Source organism: Falco naumanni, chromosome 4, assembly GCF_017639655.2.
Source record: "Falco naumanni isolate bFalNau1 chromosome 4, bFalNau1.pat, whole genome shotgun sequence".
NCBI classification, from domain to species: Eukaryota; Metazoa; Chordata; class Aves; order Falconiformes; family Falconidae; genus Falco; species Falco naumanni.
The window spans coordinates 102,468,620-102,491,580 of record NC_054057.1 but is presented as its reverse complement, the minus strand read 5'-3'; the positions used below and the strand labels follow the sequence as shown (position 1 = coordinate 102,491,580).

The window sequence follows — 22,961 nt, the reverse complement described above, 5'->3', positions numbered from 1 at the left end:
TGTATTGAAAATCCTGCTCGACCTGGCCAGAGAGAAGGAGCTGCAGGCCAAGGCGGCCGCCAACGCTGAGCTGATGGCCCGCCTTGGGCGCAGGAAATAAACCTCCCGGCTGGGGCATGGCTTCTGCCAGGGCTGGGGAGGGCAGCAGGGCTGCTGGGGGGCACGGGCGGAGGGCACATGCCCGCAGGGGACCACAGACACAGCACCTCATCTCCCCGGTCCCGGTGCACGTGGCACAAGCAGCAGCCATAGAAGGGTTTGGTTTAATAACTGTCACCTCAGCATCACCGGAGAAGATACAGCTGGGTTTGCCTATGGCAGGGCCAGCACAGGAGCACAGCCAGGTCCCAGCCCCAGGCACCGCAGGGACCTGTGTCCCTCTTCTCTCCCTGCTCCCCTGCTGCTGGGATGTCTCCAAGGAGGCTGCATCCAGCCAGGCAGGTTTTCCTGTGCCACCTCTCTTGGGGTGGCTGCAGCGTGCAAAATCCTCTGCAAAGCTCGGCTGAGCCTCAAAGCCAGGGTTGGTGAGCGTGCACAATAAAAAGTTGGCATCAAACATGACTGGTTGTGGTTTATACAGGTCCTGCATCCCTGTACACCCCCATGTTGTGTTCCCTCTCCCCAGAGCTGCAGCGGGGACACATCCTGGGCCAGGGCCAGCACTGGAACTCATCAAATCCCAAAGAGGGGCTGTCAGCCCTCGTACCGGCAGCAAGGCCAGCCCCCCGCCCAGGGTGTCCTCAGCAGCTCCGGGCCAACGGGGACATCGCGCTGTGCCGTGTGGCTGCCGTCTTTGGCGGAGCTGGGAGATAAGAGCGGCGTGGAGCAGAGTGCGGCTGCCCCGTGCAAAGTACAGGGTGGTGCGAGCGAGGCAAAAGCCAGGGGCCACCTGCCGGAGGGGCTGCTGGAGCTGGTGGGGGACACGGCCATGCTCTTCGAGGAGTACCTGCTGCAGGGTGAGTGCAGCCCCTTCACCTTGGAGCGGGCAGAAGCCATCGGGGTGACCCAACGCCCCGTGGGAGGGATGTATCTCGGTAGCCAGCAAAGGGATGTGCCAGCAGATGGGTGGGTTGGGTGAGGCAGCCGGGTGGGTAACTGGTCCTGCCCTGCCTGCCCCAGGGCTCAGGCTATGCCTGGGCAGCACCGGACCCCCAGGACACCCTGCTGCAGCGGTGGGGGCTGCAGGGCTGGGCCCCGGGGTTTGCGGGTGTAGAGTACAGGTGGGGTGCCAGTGGGGACATGGGGTACAGGAGCTGCCAGAGGCGGTGTCTCACAGCAGGGACACACGCTCAGGTGAGAACTGCCTGTCCCCAGGAGGGGTTCTCCCCCAGAGCACTGAGCCCTTGCCAGGATCTCCCCCTTCCCACGTCCTGCCCCACTGCCCCATCTTCCCTCCCTGACTCCCAGTGTGCCCCTGCCTTGCTCCGGCCCCCTCTGGCCCCAGCATTCCCTGATCGCCCAGTGCCCCGCTCTGCTGCTCCCAGGGTATCCCCCTGCCCAGTGTGTCCCAGGGATCCCAGCGTCCCCTCCTGCTGTGTCTCCTGGACTGTGTCCCCCAGTACAAGTGTCTCCTGCCCCAGGCCTTGTGCCGTCCCCAGCTCCACTGCCCCAGCATTCCCAGTGCCCGTATGCCCTAACACCAGTCCCCCCCAGCCCCACTGCCCATACTGCGCCCGCGCCAGCCCCAGTGCCTCCAGTGCCCCCCAGCGCCACTGCCCCCGTTGCTCTCCGGTGCAAGTGCCGCCCCCAACCCCAGCCCCCCCCAATGCCAGTGCCGCCCCCAGGCCCCGTGCTCCCCAGCCCCACTGTGAATACTGCCCCAAGCCCAATGCCCCCCCGTGCCGCCCAGCCTCACCGCCCCCAGCCCCACTCCTAGCCCCACCACCCCCCCGCCAATCAGGCCGCGCCCTTCCCAATCGGTCCCGCCCTCTCCTCCTGTCAGTCACCGAGAGCCACGTCAGGGCGGGCGGGGCCGCGCCTGCGCAGTGCGGCGGGCGGCGGCGGCAGTGACAGGCTGGCAGGAAGGGGCGGGGAGCAGGAAGGGGCGGGCTGGCACCGGCACCGGCACCGGGACCGGGACCGGGACTGGGACTGCCACGGGGCGGGGAGGGCCTCACCTAGGGGCCGCTTGGCAGCACCATGCTGAAGAAGTTCGACAAGAAGGACGAGGAGTCGGGTGAGGGGAGGCCGCGGGGCTCTGCGTGGGTGGGGGGCCCTCCCGTGGGGAAGGGGAGCTGCGGGGGGAGACCCCTCCCGTGGGGAAGGGGGGCTGCGGGGGGAGACCCCTCCCGTGGGGAAGGGGGGCTGCGGGGGGAGACCCCCTCCCTTGGGGAAGGGGGGCTGCGGGGGGAGACCCCCTCCCTTGGGGAAGGGGGGGCTGGGGGGGGAGACCCCTCCCGTGGGGAAGGGGGGTTGTGGGGGGAGACCCCTCCCGTGGGGAAGGGGGGGGCAGCTGCGGGGGGAGGCCCCCGAGGGAGCCATGAGGGGACACTGGGTACCAGCTTTGCAGCAGGGGCTGGCTGGCGCGCACCGGGGTGCAGTGTGAAGCACGGTGGAAGCACTGGAGCAGCCTGCTGCTGTCCTCTCCCTGCTGCATCCAGGGGCTAAACCAGTTGTTTTGGCACAGCACACCGAGGTCGCCCGCTGCACCACCAGGTGTGGAGTCTGAGACTAAATATTGAGCATATTCGCCCTGTTCACAGTTACCCAACTCTCAAACCAGGTGCTAAAGCAGGGTAGAATCCAATTTGTAGTTTCTGGTATTTTTTCTGGCACACGTGGTCTGCTGTTCCAACAAGATCACTTCCACTTTCAGTGGATCTGAAAGGCTGAGAGCACCTAAAAAACACCAAGTGGTTGCCTGACCTTTCAAAACTTTAGGCCTGGGTAGTAAGGAAGAGGTAGATATTTTATGTGGTGTGGAATTGAGGCTAGCTATGATAGTGTTTGCTTTCATGGTTGTGCCTTGTGGTATCTTTTTCATCCTCCTGTGAAGCTTTCTGTGTGCCTTGTTCTGCGTAATGAATCGGTGTGTCCTGAAGTGAATTCATTCGGTGTAAATCTTAGTGGTTGCTCTGTGGACTGTGCTTGCTTTTTATTTTAATATGCATTAAATGCTTTGCCCTTCTTTCCCTTGTTCAAAGCCTCCAGTGACATCCTGATAAGCAGAGAATTTAGTGAGGCAACTGTTGGAGGGGAATTGCTCTTGGCTTTCATTTTTGGGGCTATTCTTCATTTGCACCTGCCACACACTTCAAGGTGTTGGCATTACTTATGGCCAAGGCTGGCAGGAGATGCACTTCCTTGTATTGTGGTGCTGATTTGTTGACTTTGTTCATACTCAGAGCTCACAGTGTTTGTTCTTTCTGCCACTGCTGCTTGCGTGCTTCCCAGCATTTTTTCTTTGCTATTACATCTATTTCTCATCCTATTGCTTCTGTCTCAAATGAAGATTCCTAGCATTTACTGCACCTGCCTTTCTCCCATGGATTGTGTTTATGTCCAAAATGTATAGCTTGAGTTTTTCTTAGTATTAGGTGCAGTGCATCACCCCTGAATTTACAGGCCTTGTATACCCATCTTTTCCATGTAAAGGCCAACAGGATGGTCATCTTGTTAAGATAAGTGTGTCTGCTTAATTGGCTTCTGTGACTCTGATTTTCATGGGTGGTTTACGTAGCCTTAGATGAGCAGCTTCCAGCGGCTCTCAGAAATGCACTTTGAGATGTTATTTTGGGCATAAAATTATGAGATCCTTGCTTGGTCAGTGACTGTTTTTCTGCAAATCAGTATGAATTGTTGTTAGTCATCCAATACTAGGAGCCTTCTGAACACACAGCTTCTGTCTTCCCTGCGTCTTTCTCCTCCACTGATGGAAGAATGCTTAGAGACCAGACTGAGACATCATGTACGATGTATTTCAAGCTCCTTAGTACTATGAAAGATGAAGCAGCAATGCTCCCTTATTCATAGCTGATTTAGGGATTGTAGTTTTGCTGGGCCATGGGAAATACTGTTTTACCGGGCAGGTTTTTTGGAACGTGTTCACATGCTCGTACTAGAACTGGTTCATACTAGAGATGTTAGTTTTGTTCTTTTCCCTTGTTTTCTTCTCTCCTCAACCCCACATAAGAGTCTGTGTTTTTTCAGCCATCTACTGCATTTGCAAATTCCTGAGCCAGAGAAGGCCAGTTTATGAACCAGGAAGGAGCCAGAGTGCAGATGTGCTTGCCTTGAAGTGTAAGGGTTACCCTTGCAAAGGCTTCTGGCACCAGCATAGGATGCTTCAAGCCCAGGTCAGATCGGAGCTGGGCCCAGGAGCTGGGCTCTCTAGCAGATCAGGCTTGTTAAACATTGCAGCCATTTCCAGCTCTGTTCCGTTTTGTCCCAGGGCCAGATTGAACATAGGTACTAATTAAAGCCTGCTTATCAATAACTGGCAGCTTTTGAAAAGCTGCAGCTCACAAATGCTTAGGAGGCGAGCTAATAGAGACCGTGCAGTATGATACTGCTTTTCCCTCTGATTATTTCATCCTTAATTGGTGAGGGGTTTAATTATTTAATATAATTTATTCTGTTAAGTGGAACAATGAAAGTTACTCTGTGTCCAGACTCTCTAGTCTGCTGTCTTGTTCTATTAATTAGTGATAGAGCCAAAAATACTTTACTGGTGGATTCCTGATTGGTTTATAAGGGAGGGATAAAGCACTCCTGACTCAACAGTCTGGCAAGCGATACTTCTTTTTGTCTGAGCTTTTGTTTCTAGGCCTGTCTTATTGATGCTCTAACTGTCAGCAAGCCTCCAGCCCAGGGGCTGGAAATAGGTCTTTGGGGATAACAGTGGAGCACAGTTACTTTACAGCTAATCAGTCTACCTCGGCTTATGGCTAGTTACTTCTGGAGGGGATGGCAAACTGAAGAATGTTGTGTCTGCTCTTCCCTAACTGCTATGAAGACATCCAATTAATATTACTTAAAAGAGCGAGCTCTGGTTGCTTGGTGTTCATGAAAAAAGTTAGCCCAAAATGCTCGGTCTGTTTTTGAAGGATGGGCGTAGTTAGAAAGTCGCTTTCCCGTAGCACTATTCCTGGAAAGACTTTTATTTCCTTTCTTTTGCAGGTGGGGGTTCCAACCCATTCCAGCACCTGGAGAAGAGTGCAGTCTTGCAAGAGGTAAATGCTCAGATGATCTCCTTTGTGTACCCCTTTCTGGATAGTCTCTCCCTTTCTTGAGTAGGTCACTGAAGAAATTCAGCAAGGAAGTGGGGGTTTATTAAAGTCTGTCTAGCTCTGAAAAAATGGGAACACTCCCATTGGTTCTTATTTTATTGTTGGAGGGAGGAAGGAAGGAGGTTGAAATGGTCTCTGTGACAAATTAGAGACTGTGAATATAAATAGTAATAAAATGAATAAAATTACCTGGGAAAGCTCACCTTCAAACGAGAAAGTTGGAAAATGGGCCTTGAACACCCCAAATGTCTTGTAGATGACGAAGTTAATGGGTAGGGTGTCAGTAGTTATTGAGTAGTCTGAATTCGCTCTGAAAAAATGCCTTTCTGTTCAACAGCAGGTAAACTCAATCCCCAGACGGTGTTGTTTCAGTGTTACCTGTTTGCTTGCGACGTTGTGAATGGTGTTGACTCCCCTTAGCCTTGCAAGAGCTTTCATACCTCTGTCAGAAGAGTAGTGTTTTAGCTAGCATACAATCCAGACTTGTGTGGGTGAAAGTGTGATGAGGATTTGGCCTTTAAACCTTAATTGCACTTGGATTTGTGATCCCAGACTGTAGAACCAGCTGTTTAAAAAGGATTCCATGTTTAACAGGAATTAAGGGGTAATCTGATCCAAAGTCATTAAGAACCTTGCCATACCTTGCTCACAATGTGGTGTTCGTATTGGTGGCCAAGACCAGACAGGACAGTGTTTGTGAGGAGGTGTTGTTGTCAGCATCCTTATCTGTGCTTTGTTTCCAGGCTCGGGTGTTTAATGAGACTCCCATAAATCCACGAAAATGTGCTCACATCCTCACCAAGATCCTGTATCTCATAAACCAGGTAACGGAGAGAAAACTTACACCTATACAGAGACACGTGCCGCAGGTCCAAAGCTGGTGGTGATAATTGGTATTTCCTTCCTTCCTTTCCAAACATCTTCTAGGGGGAGCACCTTGGTGTCATGGAAGCTACCGAATCCTTCTTTGCTATGACCAAACTCTTTCAGTCCAATGATGTAAGTCTGCTTGTTGTTTTCTGCTCTATTTATCTAGTGGGACAAGCTAGACAAATGTCAAGCTTGAGGCATGCATTTTTATACAGTCAGCTTTTCTGTCCTGCCTGGAGCTACCTGATCTGAGTGGGAAGAGTAGGCTGAAAGTTTAGAAACAGAGATCAGCTTCCTAGCCCTTCCCAGACCTTGTAGCAGCTTAACTGAAGCAACCTCTGATTTTGAGACAGATTCCTCCTTCTGAGTTGCTCTTTGCCTCTTGAGACTGTGCTAGGCACAGATCAAGCATATAATCAGCTAGAATATACTATGCTTTGTGTCCGGCTTTAAAAGATCCTGCTTCCTGCTGAGAGTCAATAACTGTGTGTCCTGGAGGAGTTCAGGAATTAGTACCTACCCACAGCAGTAATACCATCGCTAGTTGTCCCCTAAACCACAGGGCATTAAAATCATGAGACCAGTGTAGAGATTCCCAGACTCAGGAGTATAAATTGCTTGCTTTCTTGTTTTTGAAGCAGCAGGGTGCCTTCAGCTAATGATTTCAAGCTTTTTCTCCTTGTTCAAGTGACAAGTGAAAGATGAAACTAGATCCACGTAAATCTGGTATCTCTGCGGCTTCACTCTAAGATTGACAGATAGAGAAGAGGAAGAGGCATTTTGTTAATCAACATGGGTTTTGTACATCTTTTACGCTAAGGCACTGGGGCCCTCTGAAGGTGTCAGGTTCTTGATCTTCACAATAAAATCATGGAAGCAGGGAAAACTGAGATCTCTTCCTATCCTCTCAGCTGATGTCTGTCTTCCCTCTTTCCTTGTCAGCCAACTCTTCGTAGGATGTGTTACCTGACTATCAAAGAGATGTCTTCTATTGCAGAAGATGTAATCATTGTTACTAGCAGGTCAGTCACTTCAATTTTCTTTACTGTTATATTCACGTGTCCTCCAGAAGGGCTTGTTCAACCTCTTGAAGATAGTTGTAGTCCTTAAGTAGGGTGAGGATAGGGAATGTCCTTGGTGAGGAAAAGATTTTCCTTTAAAAGAGGCCATTAGAATACAGACATTGAACTCCTAGTGATGTACGTGAAATGCGCTGTGTCCCTATATCCCATGCTCGTGGGTGTTTGGGTTGTCCCTTTTGGTTATGTGATATGGCAGCACTGCTGATCTTTTGCCCTTTTGCAAAAGACTGGTTCATTAACTCCTACTTTCCTGTCTGAATGCCTTGAAGAATTTTGAAGACTTCTGGCATTAATTCCCAAGACTTTCAACAGGTAGACAAGGCTTTACTGCTCCTGTAGCAGCACAGGATGCAACTTCACCAGGGAACAGGATTCCCTCTGTGAGTCATTCCTGAATTTCTGATCATCCCACTAAAAGGCTGGTGGGGGGAGACAGGAGCCTGAGGGTATAGGGTGTGCTGAGGGCCAAGGCCATGCAGCAGACAGAAGACAGTCCCAAGTGCTGCAATGTGATGAACTCCCATCCACTCATAGATGCCCTGGGGAAAGGGCAGGAATGAGCATTCACTGAGGAAGGCAGATGCCTTAGCGGGGTACATGTGTGTGCTCCGGTCTTGATTGGTGATCAGGAGCCCATACAGGGCTTGGAACCTGAGTACTGATCTTTTCCTCCTGCCTTCCCATCCTGGTGGGACTTTCCTGACACCTGCAGTTGCCTGCTTGGCATTCAGCTGTGGTGCTGGCTGCCTGCTGCTCTGTGTGCACTGCGTGTACCTGAGAGCTGCTGGCTCAGCAGTGCAGTACTGAGAGCTTCCTGTTTTCAACCAGCTTAACCAAAGACATGACTGGGAAGGATGACAATTACCGAGGCCCTGCTGTGAGAGCACTCTGTCAAATCACTGATGTAAGTGCTGCTTTTCCCTTGGGGCAGCCCTAGGCCCTTCATCTTTCCCTACTTCACTCCATCCCACCTTCCACTTTGCTTTTCATGCCTTGCATCTCCCTTTTCACACTCCTGACAGCCTTTCTGTGTCAGCTGTTGTTTCCCTCTCCCTGCAGAGTACCATGTTGCAGGCCATTGAGCGTTACATGAAGCAGGCAATTGTTGACAAAGTGCCAAGTGTATCCAGCTCTGCTCTGGTGTCCTCCTTGGTACGTACTCCCTGCAGGGTGGGCCTGAGGGACAGTAAAGCTGGGAAGCAGTTATCTGTGGTGGGACTGAACAGTTTCAGGGTTTCATTGTTGCTGTTCTTTGTGAACTGAGGGACTAGTACTGAGTTCGTAGGCGATGATCGACCTCTTGAGGCCGCAGCCGTCACGGGCAGGTCTCTGCATGCTCTTCAGTACGTTGCTGCCACCAGCACCCTCGCGGGGAAGGCTCATTGCTTCTTAATATGAGCCGTGATTCCCAAAGCTTCCTCCGTCCTTTTCTTATGGGTCGTCCGTGGCTTGATCTCCCCACAGCACCTGCTGAAGACCAGTTATGATGTGGTAAAACGCTGGGTGAACGAGGCTCAGGAGGCAGCTTCCAGTGACAATATCATGGTGCAGGTAGGAAACCCGCTGCTGACACAGGGAACAGCAAGCAGCAGCTGGGAGTGGAGAAAAATGCTAGAGCTCAGCCAGCCACCTCTGGGCAACAGAGGGCATAAAAGTGGAAAGAGCACTCCATGGGTTTGTGACGATCTCTTTCCCTGTGCAGTATCATGCTCTGGGCTTGCTTTACCATGTGCGGAAGAATGACCGCCTGGCAGTCAACAAGATGCTCAGCAAGTTCACGCGCCACGGCCTCAAGTCACCATTTGCCTACTGCATGATGATTCGAGTAGCCAGCAAGCTGCTGGAGGAAGAGGCTGGCAGGTGAGACATCTCCTTTGCCCTGCTGGAAGAATTTCCTCAGGTTCTGCTTCCATTTCCTCTTGCAGACTCACTTACCGTCTCATGAGGGCAATTATTTCTGTCTTTGAAGAGCAGCATGCAGCTTCTACCCTCTTGCCGTTGGATGAAAGCAGCAGAGAAAATACAGGATGCTTTCATGGTTGTTACGAGCTGGCTTCTATGAGTTGTGTGCTTGCACACTGAATACTTTCTGGTTTCTCTGGACTGTTTTGCATAGGTGTTCTTTACTGAGATACTCTACTTCATTTTCTCTGTCTTCTGTAATTCTTTGGCTACCCTGTATGCAGCGTGGCTTCCTAGTGGATAAGTCTTCTGGTGTGTACAGTAAGCTCTTGATGTGTGAGGTCTAAGGGAGATTCTCTTTAGCCTGTAAGGCAGAGGGAGTCTTCTCAGAAGGTAGCCTGAATTCTAGCCCCTGCATGCTGGAAGTACAGTATCGTGACCACTGCATAATCTGGGGACAGTGGATTTATGGCCACTTTTACCTTTCCAAGGGCTATGGGACCTGCCCATTTCTGCTGTTGGATTCTTAATGTTGTTAGCACCCTTGTTTGAATTCATTCTTGTGGGGTTTTTTGTCCCTTAGCCATGATAGCCCCCTGTTTGACTTCATCGAGAGCTGCCTAAGAAACAAGCACGAGATGGTGGTCTATGAAGCAGCATCTGCCATCGTTAACCTGCCCAACTGCACTGCCAAAGAGCTGGCTCCAGCTGTCTCAGGTAAATGTGGAGCTCACAGCAGTGGCGAGGGAATTATGGACCTGCAGTGGTAACATCTCCTGATGACCCCAAGAAACAGGACCTTGTGTAGTTTCAGGCTTGTAGTACTGCCATACCGTTTTTTGCTTTATGCTGATGCTGAAAGCCTGTGATATGTGTGAGAAGCTTTTCTCCTGTAAAGGTTTTTGCCTGGTGTGTTCAAGTGTGGGTTACTGGAGGGGTCTCTTTTTTTTTTTTTTTTTTTTTTTTTCCCTCCTCTCTCCTGGGAAACAAAGCTGAGTTCTAACTGATAAATCTTCCTGCTTTAGAGTGTAACTGTGCAAAAAGCCAAGGTATTGGGGTCCTGCCTTCCCAGCTCAGTCCGGTCCAAAGGTTCTTCTGAGCTGGGACTGTTGTCAGGTAGGGAGGCTGTGTGTCACCTCTTTGCACGGGGAGAGTACCCTTCATGGGCCAGCCCTGGGAAAGGAACAGAGTTTGCATAGAAATGGAGAACAGCAGTTCAAATTGACTTAGTAGAAAAAATGACAAGGTGATGAAATCGGCTTTGAAGAAGAGTGAAGGATAGCAGCACCATGGAAGAAGAGGGAGGTGGGTAAGAGCTCATTGTCAGCAGGGGTGTGTGGCAAAGGAGAATACAGGGAGGGAGGGAGGAATCTGGTAAATTCACAGTTGTTTTTTAAGCATTCTTCTAGTTACCTTGTGCTTGCAGCTGTCTCTTCATTTAAGCTCTTGCTTTAGGTATGAAACACTTCTCAATAATAGATTGCCTAAACATCTGCCTTTGTTGGTTTTCCCTCCTTGCAGTTTTGCAGCTGTTCTGCAGCTCCCCAAAAGCAGCGCTGAGATACGCAGCCGTCCGTACCCTCAACAAGGTAGGAGCCAGCCTCTTGGGAGCTGTAATAGTTTCTCATGTGCAGGGAGGTGCAGACTTCAGAAGAGAAAGGGGGGCAGATTATGTGATGATTTTCTGTGAATAACCTCTACTGTGAGCTACAGCTTTATATTTCATTGGTGTCTGAGTGGAATAAAACCTCAAAGAACACTTTAAGAAGGAAAAAAGAACACCTAAAGCAATCATTTTCACAGGTCTCTGTAAGTGTGTCACTGGTCTTATGTGTTACTACTTTCCCTTTTGAGCTTCCCATGGTGAAGGAGCTCCTTGTAAAACAGGGATCAAACCTTGATGCTGCTTCTTGCCTGTTCCGTGGCAATCTTTGCTCCAGCTTTTCCTTTGACCTTGTAAACTCTAAAAAAAGAAAAAGACAGGATGGCAGTGTCTGGTAACTGCTGTGCTTCCACCCACAAAGCTGTTCTGCAGAGCTAGGCTTGCTGAATTTTTATTGGGAGTTCATAGCTTTCTTTTCTTAATATAAAGAGGAGAATGAGAGAGTTAAAAGTAGTAAAAGATCGTTTATTACTACTGCTTCTCTTCCAGCAAGAGATGCAATTCTGCAGGAAGAAACAGCTTGTTACTTCAACCTCAGATTAGTTGTTTGTCTGAGATGACCCACATGTACAATCATTTATTTTTACAGGAGGGAGTGAGAGCTTACAAGACTGAGTGAGTTTTGCCAGCTGGACCTTCTGCATCTATTGAGTGATTTCTACTCTTCCTTCTCTGCTCTAGGTGGCCATGAAGCACCCATCTGCTGTGACTGCCTGTAATCTAGACCTGGAGAACCTTGTGACAGACTCCAACCGCAGCATAGCCACCCTGGCCATCACCACACTGCTGAAAACTGGCAGTGAGAGCAGCATTGACCGGCTCATGAAGCAGATCTCCTCTTTCATGTCAGAAATCTCAGATGAGTTCAAAGTAAGGAAGTGGGAGGAGGAGGAACATGCAGGTTCCTGAAGAAAGCCCTTGGCCTTTGTCCATGTTTGTGTGTGCAGTCTGGAACTTGCATGGAGCTGTTCCCAGGAGCTGGGCTGCAGAATATTTTCAGGGAAGAGAAAGAATCTGAGGCTGTTGGCCTAAGCCATGCCTTGGTTGTACAGCGCTCAGCTCCAAAGTCACGTGCTCTCTTCTGGGAAGACACCCTTTGAGAATTAAATCTTTTTCTTCTTCCCAGTTGGTGTGGGCTTTTGCTAGGGGCTGGCCAGTGCATGAAGAGCAGTCTCCCCCAGTTTGTAGGATTGTACCTCCTGGAACTGTGGTTTTTTGGATAAGTAAAGGCGAAACTGTAGTTTCCAGGCTAGGGACCAGCACAAAATTAACACAAGTCAACCTTCCCCACCTCACCCCCCCCCCGCCTGGTGACACTGAATCCTTTTTTCACCTGCCCCCCTTTTCCTCCAGGTTGTAGTGGTGCAGGCTATCAATGCACTGTGTCAGAAATACCCTCGCAAACATGCCGTCCTCATGAACTTTCTCTTCACTATGCTTCGGGAAGAGGTAAGTTTGCAGGACAACTACTTTTTGTTCCTTGTTTGTATGCATGAACTGCAGGACTGCATGGTGACCCCTGTGAGAGTCAAGCTTTTACTGATAGTGCTGTGCAGTGGGAGCCTCTCTCTAAAAGGCTTGCAGTCTAACTGGCAGAAATGGCCAGCTGGGCACAACAGTTATACGCATACTGCCAGGCATATTTTTAATGTGGTTTTCATTCTTTTAGTTTTCTGGGGGTTTATTAACTCTCAAAGCAAATGCAGGCAGCAGCAGATCTGTTGGCAGTCCATGTGTGTTTCACATTTGAACCAGCTTTCTTTTATACTTTGACAGCAAATTCCAAGAAGTTTTGTCTTGTACACAAAGATTCTATAGCAACCTATTTATTGATGACACAGGACCACTTTTGTTCTGTTCTCTGTGGTGTGGTGATGAAGGCATCACGAGTACCTATAATCATTCTCTGCATTCAGTCAGACATAAATTGCAGAAAGACAGCTTTACAGAGGTTTGCTGAGGCCGTTTCTAAATGAGCTAACATGCCTGCAACACAGCTGGCCCCACTGCTTGCTCTGACATCACTTTCTGCCAATTACAGCCTCTCATTTGGGAACAAACCAGAGCATCTCATTTTGCTCCTGTGAAAAATGGACTATTCTCCTTTCCCAGATTTTCTGTGGGTGGATGGTATCATTTTGAATGGGGTTTTGTAGTTCGAACCATTTTGTTCTAAAGCTTTTTTTTAACCAAAAGTAGCTCCAGAAGGATCCCCCCAAATGCCCAGCACTGCACATGTAATTGGCAGAGAATAGTGTGCAATTTAATCCCCTGGTGTGTATTGAGGACACTAGGAAATAATGTCTGAAGATAACCAAGCATCAACAGCATGTCAGGTTATGGGGTGTACCTGGGAAGATACTGATTGCCTGTCTTCCCACACTAATGGGCCTATTTGCTGGGTCCTGCTGTGGCAAATATGATCCTTAATATATTTCTCTTGTGATTCATCCTCAGATGTCTGGTGCTAAAGGGGAGAGAGTTGGGCTTTTTCTCCTCCCATATGGTTGTTTTTATGCACTAATTCTGGTAGCAGAGGATTTTGAAGGAGATGTAAACCCTTCAGGCAGATGCATTCTTTTACCCTCTTTAGGACTTGTTTTTTCCTTCACTGCGGCCATTCTGAAGGGAGTTGGCAAGAGAGCTTGACTGTTAGCTGGCCCTCTGGGTGTAAAGGGGGTCAAAAGTGGGGACAGCATTACTGCCTTTCTCCTTTCAAACACAGATTAAGAGCGCTGAGTGTGAGCGACCTTTTTGAAGAAAAGTCTTTCCTGTCTGGCTAGTTCAGAGTCTCTAAAATACTTTGAGATTGCCAGCTGAGCAGTTCCCTTTTGCTCCTTAGGGTGGCTTTGAATACAAGCGAGCTATCGTGGACTGCATCATCAGCATCATTGAGGAGAACTCGGAGAGCAAAGAGACAGGCCTGTCTCATCTCTGCGAATTCATTGAGGACTGCGAGTTCACCGTGCTGGCCACTCGTATCCTCCACCTCTTGGGGCAGGAAGGGCCCAAAACCAACAACCCCTCCAAATACATTCGTTTCATCTATAACAGGGTTGTCCTAGAGCATGAAGAAGTCCGGGCAGGTAAGAGACAGACCTGGAAGGCTGTCTACCCTATGGCAGATCTCCAAGGAAATAGTGTATGAACACCTTTGCTTTTGTGATTCACCCTTGTTCTGAGCAGATCTTTTTACACAGCAAAGATCCTGCAGTAGTATTGATGGAAGAGGTAGCCTGCAGCTGAGAAACGGGGAGGGAGATGCAACGACTAAAACTAGACAGAGGAGCTTTGCAGGCACTTTGCTGTAATACATCTGCCTCTTTCTAGTCACAGTAATGCTTTACTAGTGCTAGCATCTCTCACGTGGCATTTCATCAAGGCCAGGAAATGGAGGAAACTTCAACTGATTTCTTTGCTTTCTAATTCTGTTTTCATGACTTGTACTACAGGTGCTGTAAGCGCCCTGGCCAAGTTTGGAGCCCAGAATGAGGAGATGTTACCTAGTATCTTGGTGTTACTGAAAAGGTGGGTTGTACCTCAGAGGTTTTCAACATCCTGGATGAAAAACCCTGTTTGCTTGAGAGCTTGTTAGCATCCCCATGCATGTCTAGTCTCTTCCAGCTGTGGGCCTGAAAAGGTACAGTGGGTACCTGGGATCCTGTGATGGGATCGCCACTGGATTCAGCACCACAAAGTGGACAGAATCCAAGTGTGGCAGATAATTGTTTTTCTAAACCAATTACTAGTAGACTGCTGGTTGTCTCCTATTGGCATGTTCTTTCTGGCCCCGTAAGGTGTCTTAGTCACCTGGATGCATTTGCATGGACTCTGCTGCCTTGCACTGAAGAAAGTTTTCTGCTTTTTCCTCTCAGGTGTGTGATGGATGACGACAACGAAGTGAGAGACAGAGCCACCTTCTACCTGAATGTTCTGGAGCAGAAGCAGAAAGCCCTCAATGCTGGCTACATCCTGAATGGTAATGCAGGAAGTCCTCAAAACAAGTCTCATCTCTTTCCTGGTTTAATGAGTGACAAAGAGCTGGTATTATCTGTGGTTTCAGTGACTTGTCCCTTCTGTCCCCAGGTTTGACGGTGTCTATCCCTGGCCTGGAGAGGGCTCTGCATCAGTACACCCTGGAGCCCTCCGAGAAACCCTTTGACTTGAAATCTGTTCCTTTGGCAACAGCTCCTATCATCGAGCAAAGAGCAGGTGAGGAACAGTCCCCTAAATGCTGGTCAAAACTGCTAGTAATTCCCTTGCAGCTCAGCCCTCAGACAACAGACTACACTAGGGCTGCTGGGAATTGCTGAGCTCCATCCTGTTTGAATTTTGTGGGATTACATCTTCTGCAAAGACTAAGGCCAGCAAATCTGGTTGCTCCCACGTTAGTGTTTCAGTTTAGTACAACTGCTAATAATAGTAATAGTTGGTAATCCTCACTGGAGCTGCTGCAGTTGCAAAGGTGTTTAGGAAACTAAATATGGGTGTCTAGTCCATAGCAAGATGAGAAACGAGCTTTCCTCATTTCCTTCCTTAGACAAATTCCTCTCCAGACATCAATCTGTTTTCTTATTTAGTTACTACTTACTCTTCACCTTCAAATCTTTTGTTGGGTTTGTGGCGTGAGTGTGTTTTCTTTCTGTTTTGCAGAAAATGCTCCTGTTGCTGTAGTCAAACAGCCAGAGAAGGTGGCAGCGACACGGCAAGAAATATTCCAAGGTGAACTGATACAAGGCCTCTCCTATGCCTGTGTGTGAGAACAACATAGCAACTGCTTGCTGAGCCTGCCTTAGCCCCTCTGGCTTTTTCCCATCTGCTTTCATAAAGTGACATGGGCTCCCTCCCAACTTTCCAGGGAAGGTGGGCAGGCATGCCTGCAGTCCTGTTCTTTCTGTCTCGCGATAGATCTGGACACAGCATGACTCTGCCTTTAATTTTGAAAGTCCCTATTGAATCCTTATGGATTTTTGATGGACAGTTCCATACTGCAGCAGCTTCTGGCAGCTTAAATGAGGGCTCTGAAACTGCTAACACGTTCCTATGAGGTGGGGAAGGCAATGGTTTCTGTGTCCTCTGTTTCAGAGCAACTGGGGGCGATCCCAGAGTTTCGGGGACTGGGCCCGCTCTTCAAGTCTTCCCCAGAGCCTGTTGCCCTGACGGAGCTGGAGACAGAGTACGTGGTTCGTTGCACCAAGCACACCTTTGTCAGCCACATGGTGTTCCAGGTGGGTAGCTGTGGCATGTGGTGCTGAAAGATGATTGGAAAATAAGCTCCTGACCAGTTAAAAGCTCCACTGGGAAGAAGCTCGGGGATATCTGTGTGCAGAGCACGTCACTGCAGTGAGGAGTCCTTAGTTTCTCATCCAGGGCAGCAGAGCCCCAGAAAAAATTAATTAGGGAGCCTGTGTGTGTGGCTAAATGGTGCTTACACGTAGTCCAAATAAAACAAGCAAGGCACTAGATGGGGCTGTTCTCACTGAGCAGCTGGCAGGATGAGCTGTGTTCTTTCCTCACGGTCCCCAGGCTTGTGGTTTGGGCATAAAAGAGTGAAGTTTACTGAAACACTGAAGAGGGTACCCAGGAAAGGGACGTAGTGGGGGAGAACTCTTCATCCCCTACATCTTGTTTTAGCTTGTGTAGTACACATGCTTTTTTCCGTATGTCTTGGCCTTGGCTGTACTGCCCTGCTGCTACATGTGAGATACTAGGATTGGTGTGGCAGCATCTTTGGTCCTCGGGGAGTTCAAGGCACAATGAGTCTTACAATAGCTTGTGAACAGCAGTGTTTTGTCATTAGCCAGCTCCTTCCTCAAAAGCTCAGAACTGCGTACGCAGTCCTCGTAGGGGCTGATCTTTGTTTCTGTTGTCCGTCTACCAGATACAATTGTGTGAGGTTAAGTGACTTGTGATTGCAGCTGGAGCAAAGTCTGATCAGCAAGTTTAGACTTGCTGAAACAATCAAGCTTGCTGAAACTTGCAAAGGATCATCTTCCCATCTGCTGTGGGGCACTGTTCCCTATAGCGTCCAGTGAAGTGTAGGCAGCGCAGTACTCAATTTCCATACAGCAAAGAGTTAACCTGGAAATTACCATCCAGGGAGAAAGGGCAAAGTACAGTTAGAGGAAAAATTTCCATACTAACTGGTGACCTGAAACAGGCAGAAGCTGACACATCCCTGCCCTCGCTGAATTTGTGCTTCTGCCTGAGTTGCAGAAGGCAGGCCTCGGGTAGTTGTGTGCTCGTTCATTGTAAGTGTTGTTTCCTTTAAAAACCAAACAAACCAAGCAAAACAGTTTGCTGGAGCACTGGAGTCCCCTGCAGGGTTTTAGTTTCTCCCCTAAAGCATTTAAATGAGTAGGTTTTAGTCACAGTTGCTCTGTGAGTAACCTGGAACAGACAAGCCCTATGACTAGCCAGCTGATAGCAGGGTGCCCTGCTGAAACACAAAGACTAGGGGTTCGTAAGTTGACACCACACTCCCGCTCTGCCTAAAGCGAGTCTGCTATTAGATCTATAGTGAGCAGCTTCAAGCTGTTGCTGCTTTCTGCTTCCCTGTTTAGTTTGACTGCACAAACACCCTGAACGATCAGATCCTGGAGAATGTCACGGTGCAGATGGAGCCAACAGAGGGATATGAGGTCATTGGCTACGTACCTGCCAAAACCCTGGTGTACAACCAGCCGGGTACCTGCTACACGCTGGTGGCACTGTCTGAAGAGGATCCAACAGCAGGTAAACAGTTTGCCCTCTGTGTTTTCCTGACATTCTCCAAATTAAGTGTACTGTATTGCTCACCCCCACAGATTCTACCTTGCATCCTAGCCAGATATTTATAGCTGTGTGTGGGTGCAGCCGTGAGTGATGCTGAGCATGACTTCTCTCTGCTGTTCGGGGGATGTCAGGCGTCCCTTCTCCTCTCCCCGTTCCCTTGTGCTGTAGCATTGACGAGTCAGGCAATGAGAGCTGGCAGATAAGTATTCAGCACTCTGCTGAGTTATCTTCCATGCACCCTGGCATGTCCTTTAGCATGTCGGTTCTTTGTGTTAGTATGTGAGGAGCTGGTACTTTGGTAAAGTGCTGTGAGTGCCCAGCTGCTTTGAGTAGCAAATGCATATTTCAGAGAAACTGCTAGAATTTCAGGGATGTCTATTTGAACTGAACATCCCCTCATTTGTCACTGTCCAGAACATGAACCGGGCCTTACCTGTGCTTTGGTTTCCCTCGTTTGTGTTCTGGGACTGTGCACCTGTGTGTGTTGCTGCTGTTCACCCAGCAGTGCCCATCTTCTTAGGGGTGAGTCATCACTTCCTCTCCCAGCCGAGTGGTATTAATCAGCTGCTGTGTTGCAGTGCAGGGTGGTTTCATGCCAGAGGCGCATGAACCGATCCCTAGATAAGGATCTTGCCTCTTTACAAGGCACTAGTGGGCCATGTTTAGTTAGTATTCCCAACACAACTTGAGGTTCATCAGTAATAGCATTTGATCTGAGGATTATGGTCTGGTACAACCATCATGAGCCTATCTTTATCACTGTTTGCTAGCCTTAATATTAAAAATAAATACCTTGTCCTTGAGAGACAGAAACTGTGGGAGAGCCCTCTCTAGGTCACTGGCTAAGCCTGTACTGCTGACAATGGCAGGGAGAACCCAGATCTCCCAGCCCAGTCCTGCCACTGGGGAGTGCGGATCTGTGGTAATGTGAGATTTGCCTTTGCCTCCCCTGCCTCCAGTGGCCTGTACCTTCAGCTGCATGATGAAGTTCACTGTCAAGGACTGTGATCCGAACACGGGTGAGACAGACGACGAGGGTTACGAGGACGAGTATGTGGTAAGGAGCTGGGCGTGTACCTGATCATGGAAAATGCTGTCATTTTGAGGGGTTTTGTGATCTGTACTTAGATCCCTGCGAGCAAGTGATGTGACCACTGGCGCTGATGTGGGCAGTATTATGTGAAGAGGAGGTTCTTGCCATCTCTGTCGTGTCTGTCCCGGGATGCAGATGTGGGTTTGCGGAGCTTGCTTTGCCTTGTTTGGAATATCTGGCAGACACCTGACTGTGCAGGATACCTATGTTTTGGGAGGCCATGGTGTGTCCTCCAGGCTTGGCTGGCTGTGCCCTTATGGGCTCTAGCAATTGCATGGTCAGGCTTGTGGAGACAGAGGGCCTTTGGACATCTTTTGTTCTCCATGAGTTGCTCTTCATGGTGGCACAGTTAATTGCCTAGTGGCTTGCCTGATACAGGGAGATTGCTGGCCTTGTTCTTGCTCTGGGGAAGGTGGGCATCATGGTTTAACCTCAGCTGGCAGCTAAGTACCTCACAGCCCCTCACTCACTCCCCCCAACAGGAAGGCATGGGGAGGAGATTCGAGGGAAAAAGTAAAACTTGTGGGTTGAGATAAGAACGATTTAATAATTAAAATAAAATAATAATAGTAATCACAACTGTAATGAAAAGGGGAGAGAGGAATGAAATCCAAAAGGAAAAGCCAAACCAAACAAGCCCCAGGTCATGCACAATACAATTGCTCACCACCTGCTGACCGATGTCCAGCCAGTCCCCAAGCAGTGATCGGCAGGCCCCAGCCAACCACCCCAGTTTATACACTGAGCATGATGTTCTATGGTATGGAATGTCCCTTTGGCTCGTTGGGATGAGCTGTCCTGGCCGTGTCCCCTCCCAGCTTCTTGTGCCCCTCCAGCCTTCTCACTGGCAGGGCCTGAGAAACTGGGAAGTCCCTGACTTACAATAAATTGCTTACCAACAACTGAAACTGTCAGTGTATTATCAGTATTATTGTCACACTAAATCCAGAACACAGCGCTGTACCAGCTACTGAAAATTAACTCTGTCCCAGCTGAAGCCAGGGTGGTGGGGCTTTTCCCTCTCCAGCACCAAGACCGATGAAAGCACCGATGCTGCAGAAGTGCCTCTCTTCCAGGCTCTGCTGTTTCCAGGGCAGGCTGTTTTACCATAAAGCAAGAAGCTGTACTTATGCTTGGTCAGAAACTGAGGCTGGTTCACAGAGGGTGGTGCTTACTCTCCGGAGAGAAAGGGATGTTGTGGCACAAACTCAGCTTGCCCTGTTAGCTCCAGAGGCTGTTTGCTATGGATTGCCTGTCACTGCTTTGAATCCGATTTGAGGCACTGCTGTGCAGTGAGTCACTGAGGACACAGCTTCCTCCCAGAAGGAGTGGGGAGGGTTTTTCCTGATGGAATGTGCAAGGTTAACCCCTCTCTCTGCTTCTCACCAGTCATCAGGGCATTTGAGTGATATTTAAACAAGCTCTTCCATGTGTTTCAACCAGAATCAGGAGGAGATTCTTTCCTGCAGTGATTGCTGAAATGAATGCAGGCTGGTGTCCAGCCGGCTCTGGCACTGACTGCCCCACGATACATGCTCTGGAGGGGCAAGCTCAGTTCTGCTTTGCACAGATCTAGTCAAAGCAGCAGTTCAGCTAACCTGGCGTGTCGCGTTAGGCGATAGCAACTGTCTGACAGTGTCTCACTGTACTTTACCAGTCTGCAAAACCATAAGCCAGAAAGGCAAAATACAAGCTTATAAACGTTCCAGGGAATCAAATGCGGCATCTGCGTGAGCACAAGCAGCTATTTCTTAGCTTTTGGTTTTTTCCTTTGTTTTGTATGTTTCTCCAGTGCTTTGATCTCTGTCAGGCCAAGGGCTGTGCTTAGAATGGGAACCTGCTTTGTAAACACTGGAAATGACATGACCAGTGGCTTTGCCAGGCCTAGCAGTTGCTTGACCAGAAGGGGCAGGACTTGTTCTGAGGTATCCACGAGTGGAAGTGGAGGCTGTCTCCTACATTCACCTGATCTCAGGGAATCCAGTCTAAAGTTCACTTCGGAGAGAGCAGGGTTAAAAATAACCATGTTTCACTTGAACCTCTTCTGCCACCAGCTTGAAGACCTGGAGGTAACAGTGGCTGATCACATCCAGCGAGTTCTGAAGCCAAACTTTGGAGCAGCCTGGGATGAAGTGGGTGACGAGTATGAAAAGGAAGAGACCTTCACTTTATCTGCAATTAAAACCCTTGAAGGTAAGGGGTTGTTGAGCCGAGCAGAGCTCTTAACATTCCCTCCAGCAGGCAGAGTCTGGAGGCACAGTCTGGCTCACTTTAGATCTCTCACAGAAAGGCTAATGGGGCAAAACCCTTCACAAGCTATTTCACCACAGCTGTTAAATACAGAGCTACAGTTACCGTGATAACAAGCTGAGGTTTCAAAAAACCCAACGAGCATTCTGGGCCCTGTGGAGACCAGGCTGGATCATGAAGCAAGAGAACATCTTGCTTTGCTCTCATACTCTACCTTCCTAAGCAGACAGACTGTCGTTCAGCTGTGAGCTCCCACTTTCCTTTTTGAGACCAGTAAGGAAAGATTCAAAGAGCAAAAAACATCAGGTTGATGGGCAGGCTCATGGTGTAAGCCCTCTTCTCTTCCATGATGTTTTAGAGTCCTTTTATTTTTCCTGAGTAAGCTGCAGAAACCCAGTCCCTTTGATGGCTTAGAAGGGTGTCCTTGTCCTGTAACCATCGCTGTGCTTCCTTGTGCAGCCCCTCGGGATTTGTAATACCCTCCCTCAGCCTTTTCAAATTCCTCCTGAAGACCTGTGTCACCTGCAAGATGTCTCCTTCCTTCTGCAGCTGTCCCCAGAGAAAGAAGCAGGCTGTCAGGGCCGCACAGTTAGTGCGCAGTCAGCTGCATTCTCCTGCTTCCGTTGTCTGACTCATTCACCCTCCTCTTTCTGTTGCACCTTTGCTGCAACAGTTAACGGAACCGCCGTGTGGCGGTGGGGTTTTTGTGCATTGCCTTTGCCTCCCTCGTGGCCTCCAAAACCACAATACTGGCCAATGCTGTGTCCCTTGGGACCAGGAACATGAACCCTAACATGTAAGGAGGGCGTGAGTCACCTTTAGATGCTCTCTGTGTGTCTCTGTTAAGATACCTGTGACATGGAGCCCATTTTATTTTTTTCTTAACAGAGGCAGTTAGTAATATTGTGAAGTTCCTGGGTATGCAGCCCTGTGAGCGATCGGATAAAGTGCCAGATAACAAGAACTCCCACACGCTGTACCTGGCAGGTAAGCTGTGGGTGAGGCCTCTGCCGGAGGAGCAGCTCTTTGGGAGGTCACACAGAGCTGCCTGTTAAAAATCAGGGCAGGAGTTTCTGATGGAGCCCGCTGTGCTCTGGGTAGGATTTGGAGGCGTGTTCCTCCATGGCTTCTGTCTCCACAAGTGTGCAGCAGCTGGTGTCGGGGATCAGCGAGGGTGCTGTGACGGGGGGATGTTGGCTGGGATCACCCCGAGGCTCAGCTGGGTGGAATTTGCTGTCTTCGTGACCTGTGGCCTCCTGGTTCAGAGTGAGCCTGCAGAGGAAAGTACGGCACCTTTGCCTGGCAAAATGGAGCTCTCGGGCAAGTGACTGGTGGTCACTGAAGGAGGGTCGTGCCTGGATCTCTTCTCAGCTGGCGTTTAAGTTTTGCTTTTGTGATTTGCCCAGTAGCAAGAGCCCCAGGTACGTGATAACCAATGGGAAATGCGCTGCCTGAGGGTCTCTTCTGGCCCAGTGCTGGGGATTTGCTGGACTGCCTGGGGAAACCTGCCCTTGCCAAACAGTAGTAGTCATGTTTTTAAGCTTGCGGGAGAGGGTGGCCTGCAACATGCTCACTCCTTCCTCCCGCTCTCCCTTCCAGGTGTGTTCCGGGGTGGCCATGACCTCCTGGTACGGTCTCGTCTCGTCCTGACCGACACCGTGACGATGCAGGTCACTGCCCGTAGCGGAGAGGAGCTCCCTGTGGATGTGATCATGGCCTCTGTCGGCTAAACCGCCTTTTCCAGGACTGTCCTGCCCCCGAGCCCCCGCGGGCGACGCTTCTTTCTCTGGCAGCAGTATAGGGATCACATTCACTACAGCAGCTTTTGTGTCCTCTGCAGTACAGCGTGTCCGGGGCTCTGTCCATAAAATAACCGTGCGTTTAGGGCCTGGTTTTACGAAGCGCCTTGTCGCCGCGCTGGAGCGTTTCCCAGCGGGTGCCCAGCTGTCGCCGCGGCGGGCAGGCGCCACCAGCCCGTGACCGTGACCGCCGCTCCCTTGTCCTTTTTATGTCGTTCAAATAAAACCATCTCGTACCGTTGCCGGCCTGTCTGGGGGAGGGCGAAGCGTTCCGCTCCCGGGGGCCGCCCCGCCCCACGG

The 22,961-nt window shown here is 49.9% G+C and overlaps 1 protein-coding gene across 1 annotated transcript; it reads left to right on the top strand.

Annotated features, from left to right (window-relative positions):
- Positions 1–2,042: 2,042 nt before the first annotated feature.
- Positions 2,043–22,902, top strand: COPG1 (COPI coat complex subunit gamma 1). The gene is made up of 24 exons (XM_040591607.1): positions 2,043–2,176; positions 5,119–5,171; positions 5,972–6,052; positions 6,156–6,227; positions 7,041–7,120; positions 8,009–8,084; positions 8,240–8,332; positions 8,645–8,731; positions 8,883–9,040; positions 9,666–9,799; positions 10,604–10,671; positions 11,427–11,615; positions 12,099–12,194; positions 13,588–13,831; positions 14,198–14,273; positions 14,621–14,724; positions 14,832–14,957; positions 15,399–15,467; positions 15,831–15,973; positions 17,309–17,480; positions 18,479–18,576; positions 20,667–20,805; positions 21,751–21,849; positions 22,462–22,902. The coding sequence occupies exons 1-24, from the start codon at positions 2,140–2,142 to the stop codon at positions 22,590–22,592; spliced, it is 2,625 nt and encodes an 874-aa protein (XP_040447541.1). The 5' UTR covers positions 2,043–2,139; the 3' UTR covers positions 22,593–22,902.
- The last annotated feature ends 59 nt before the right edge of the window (positions 22,903–22,961 follow it).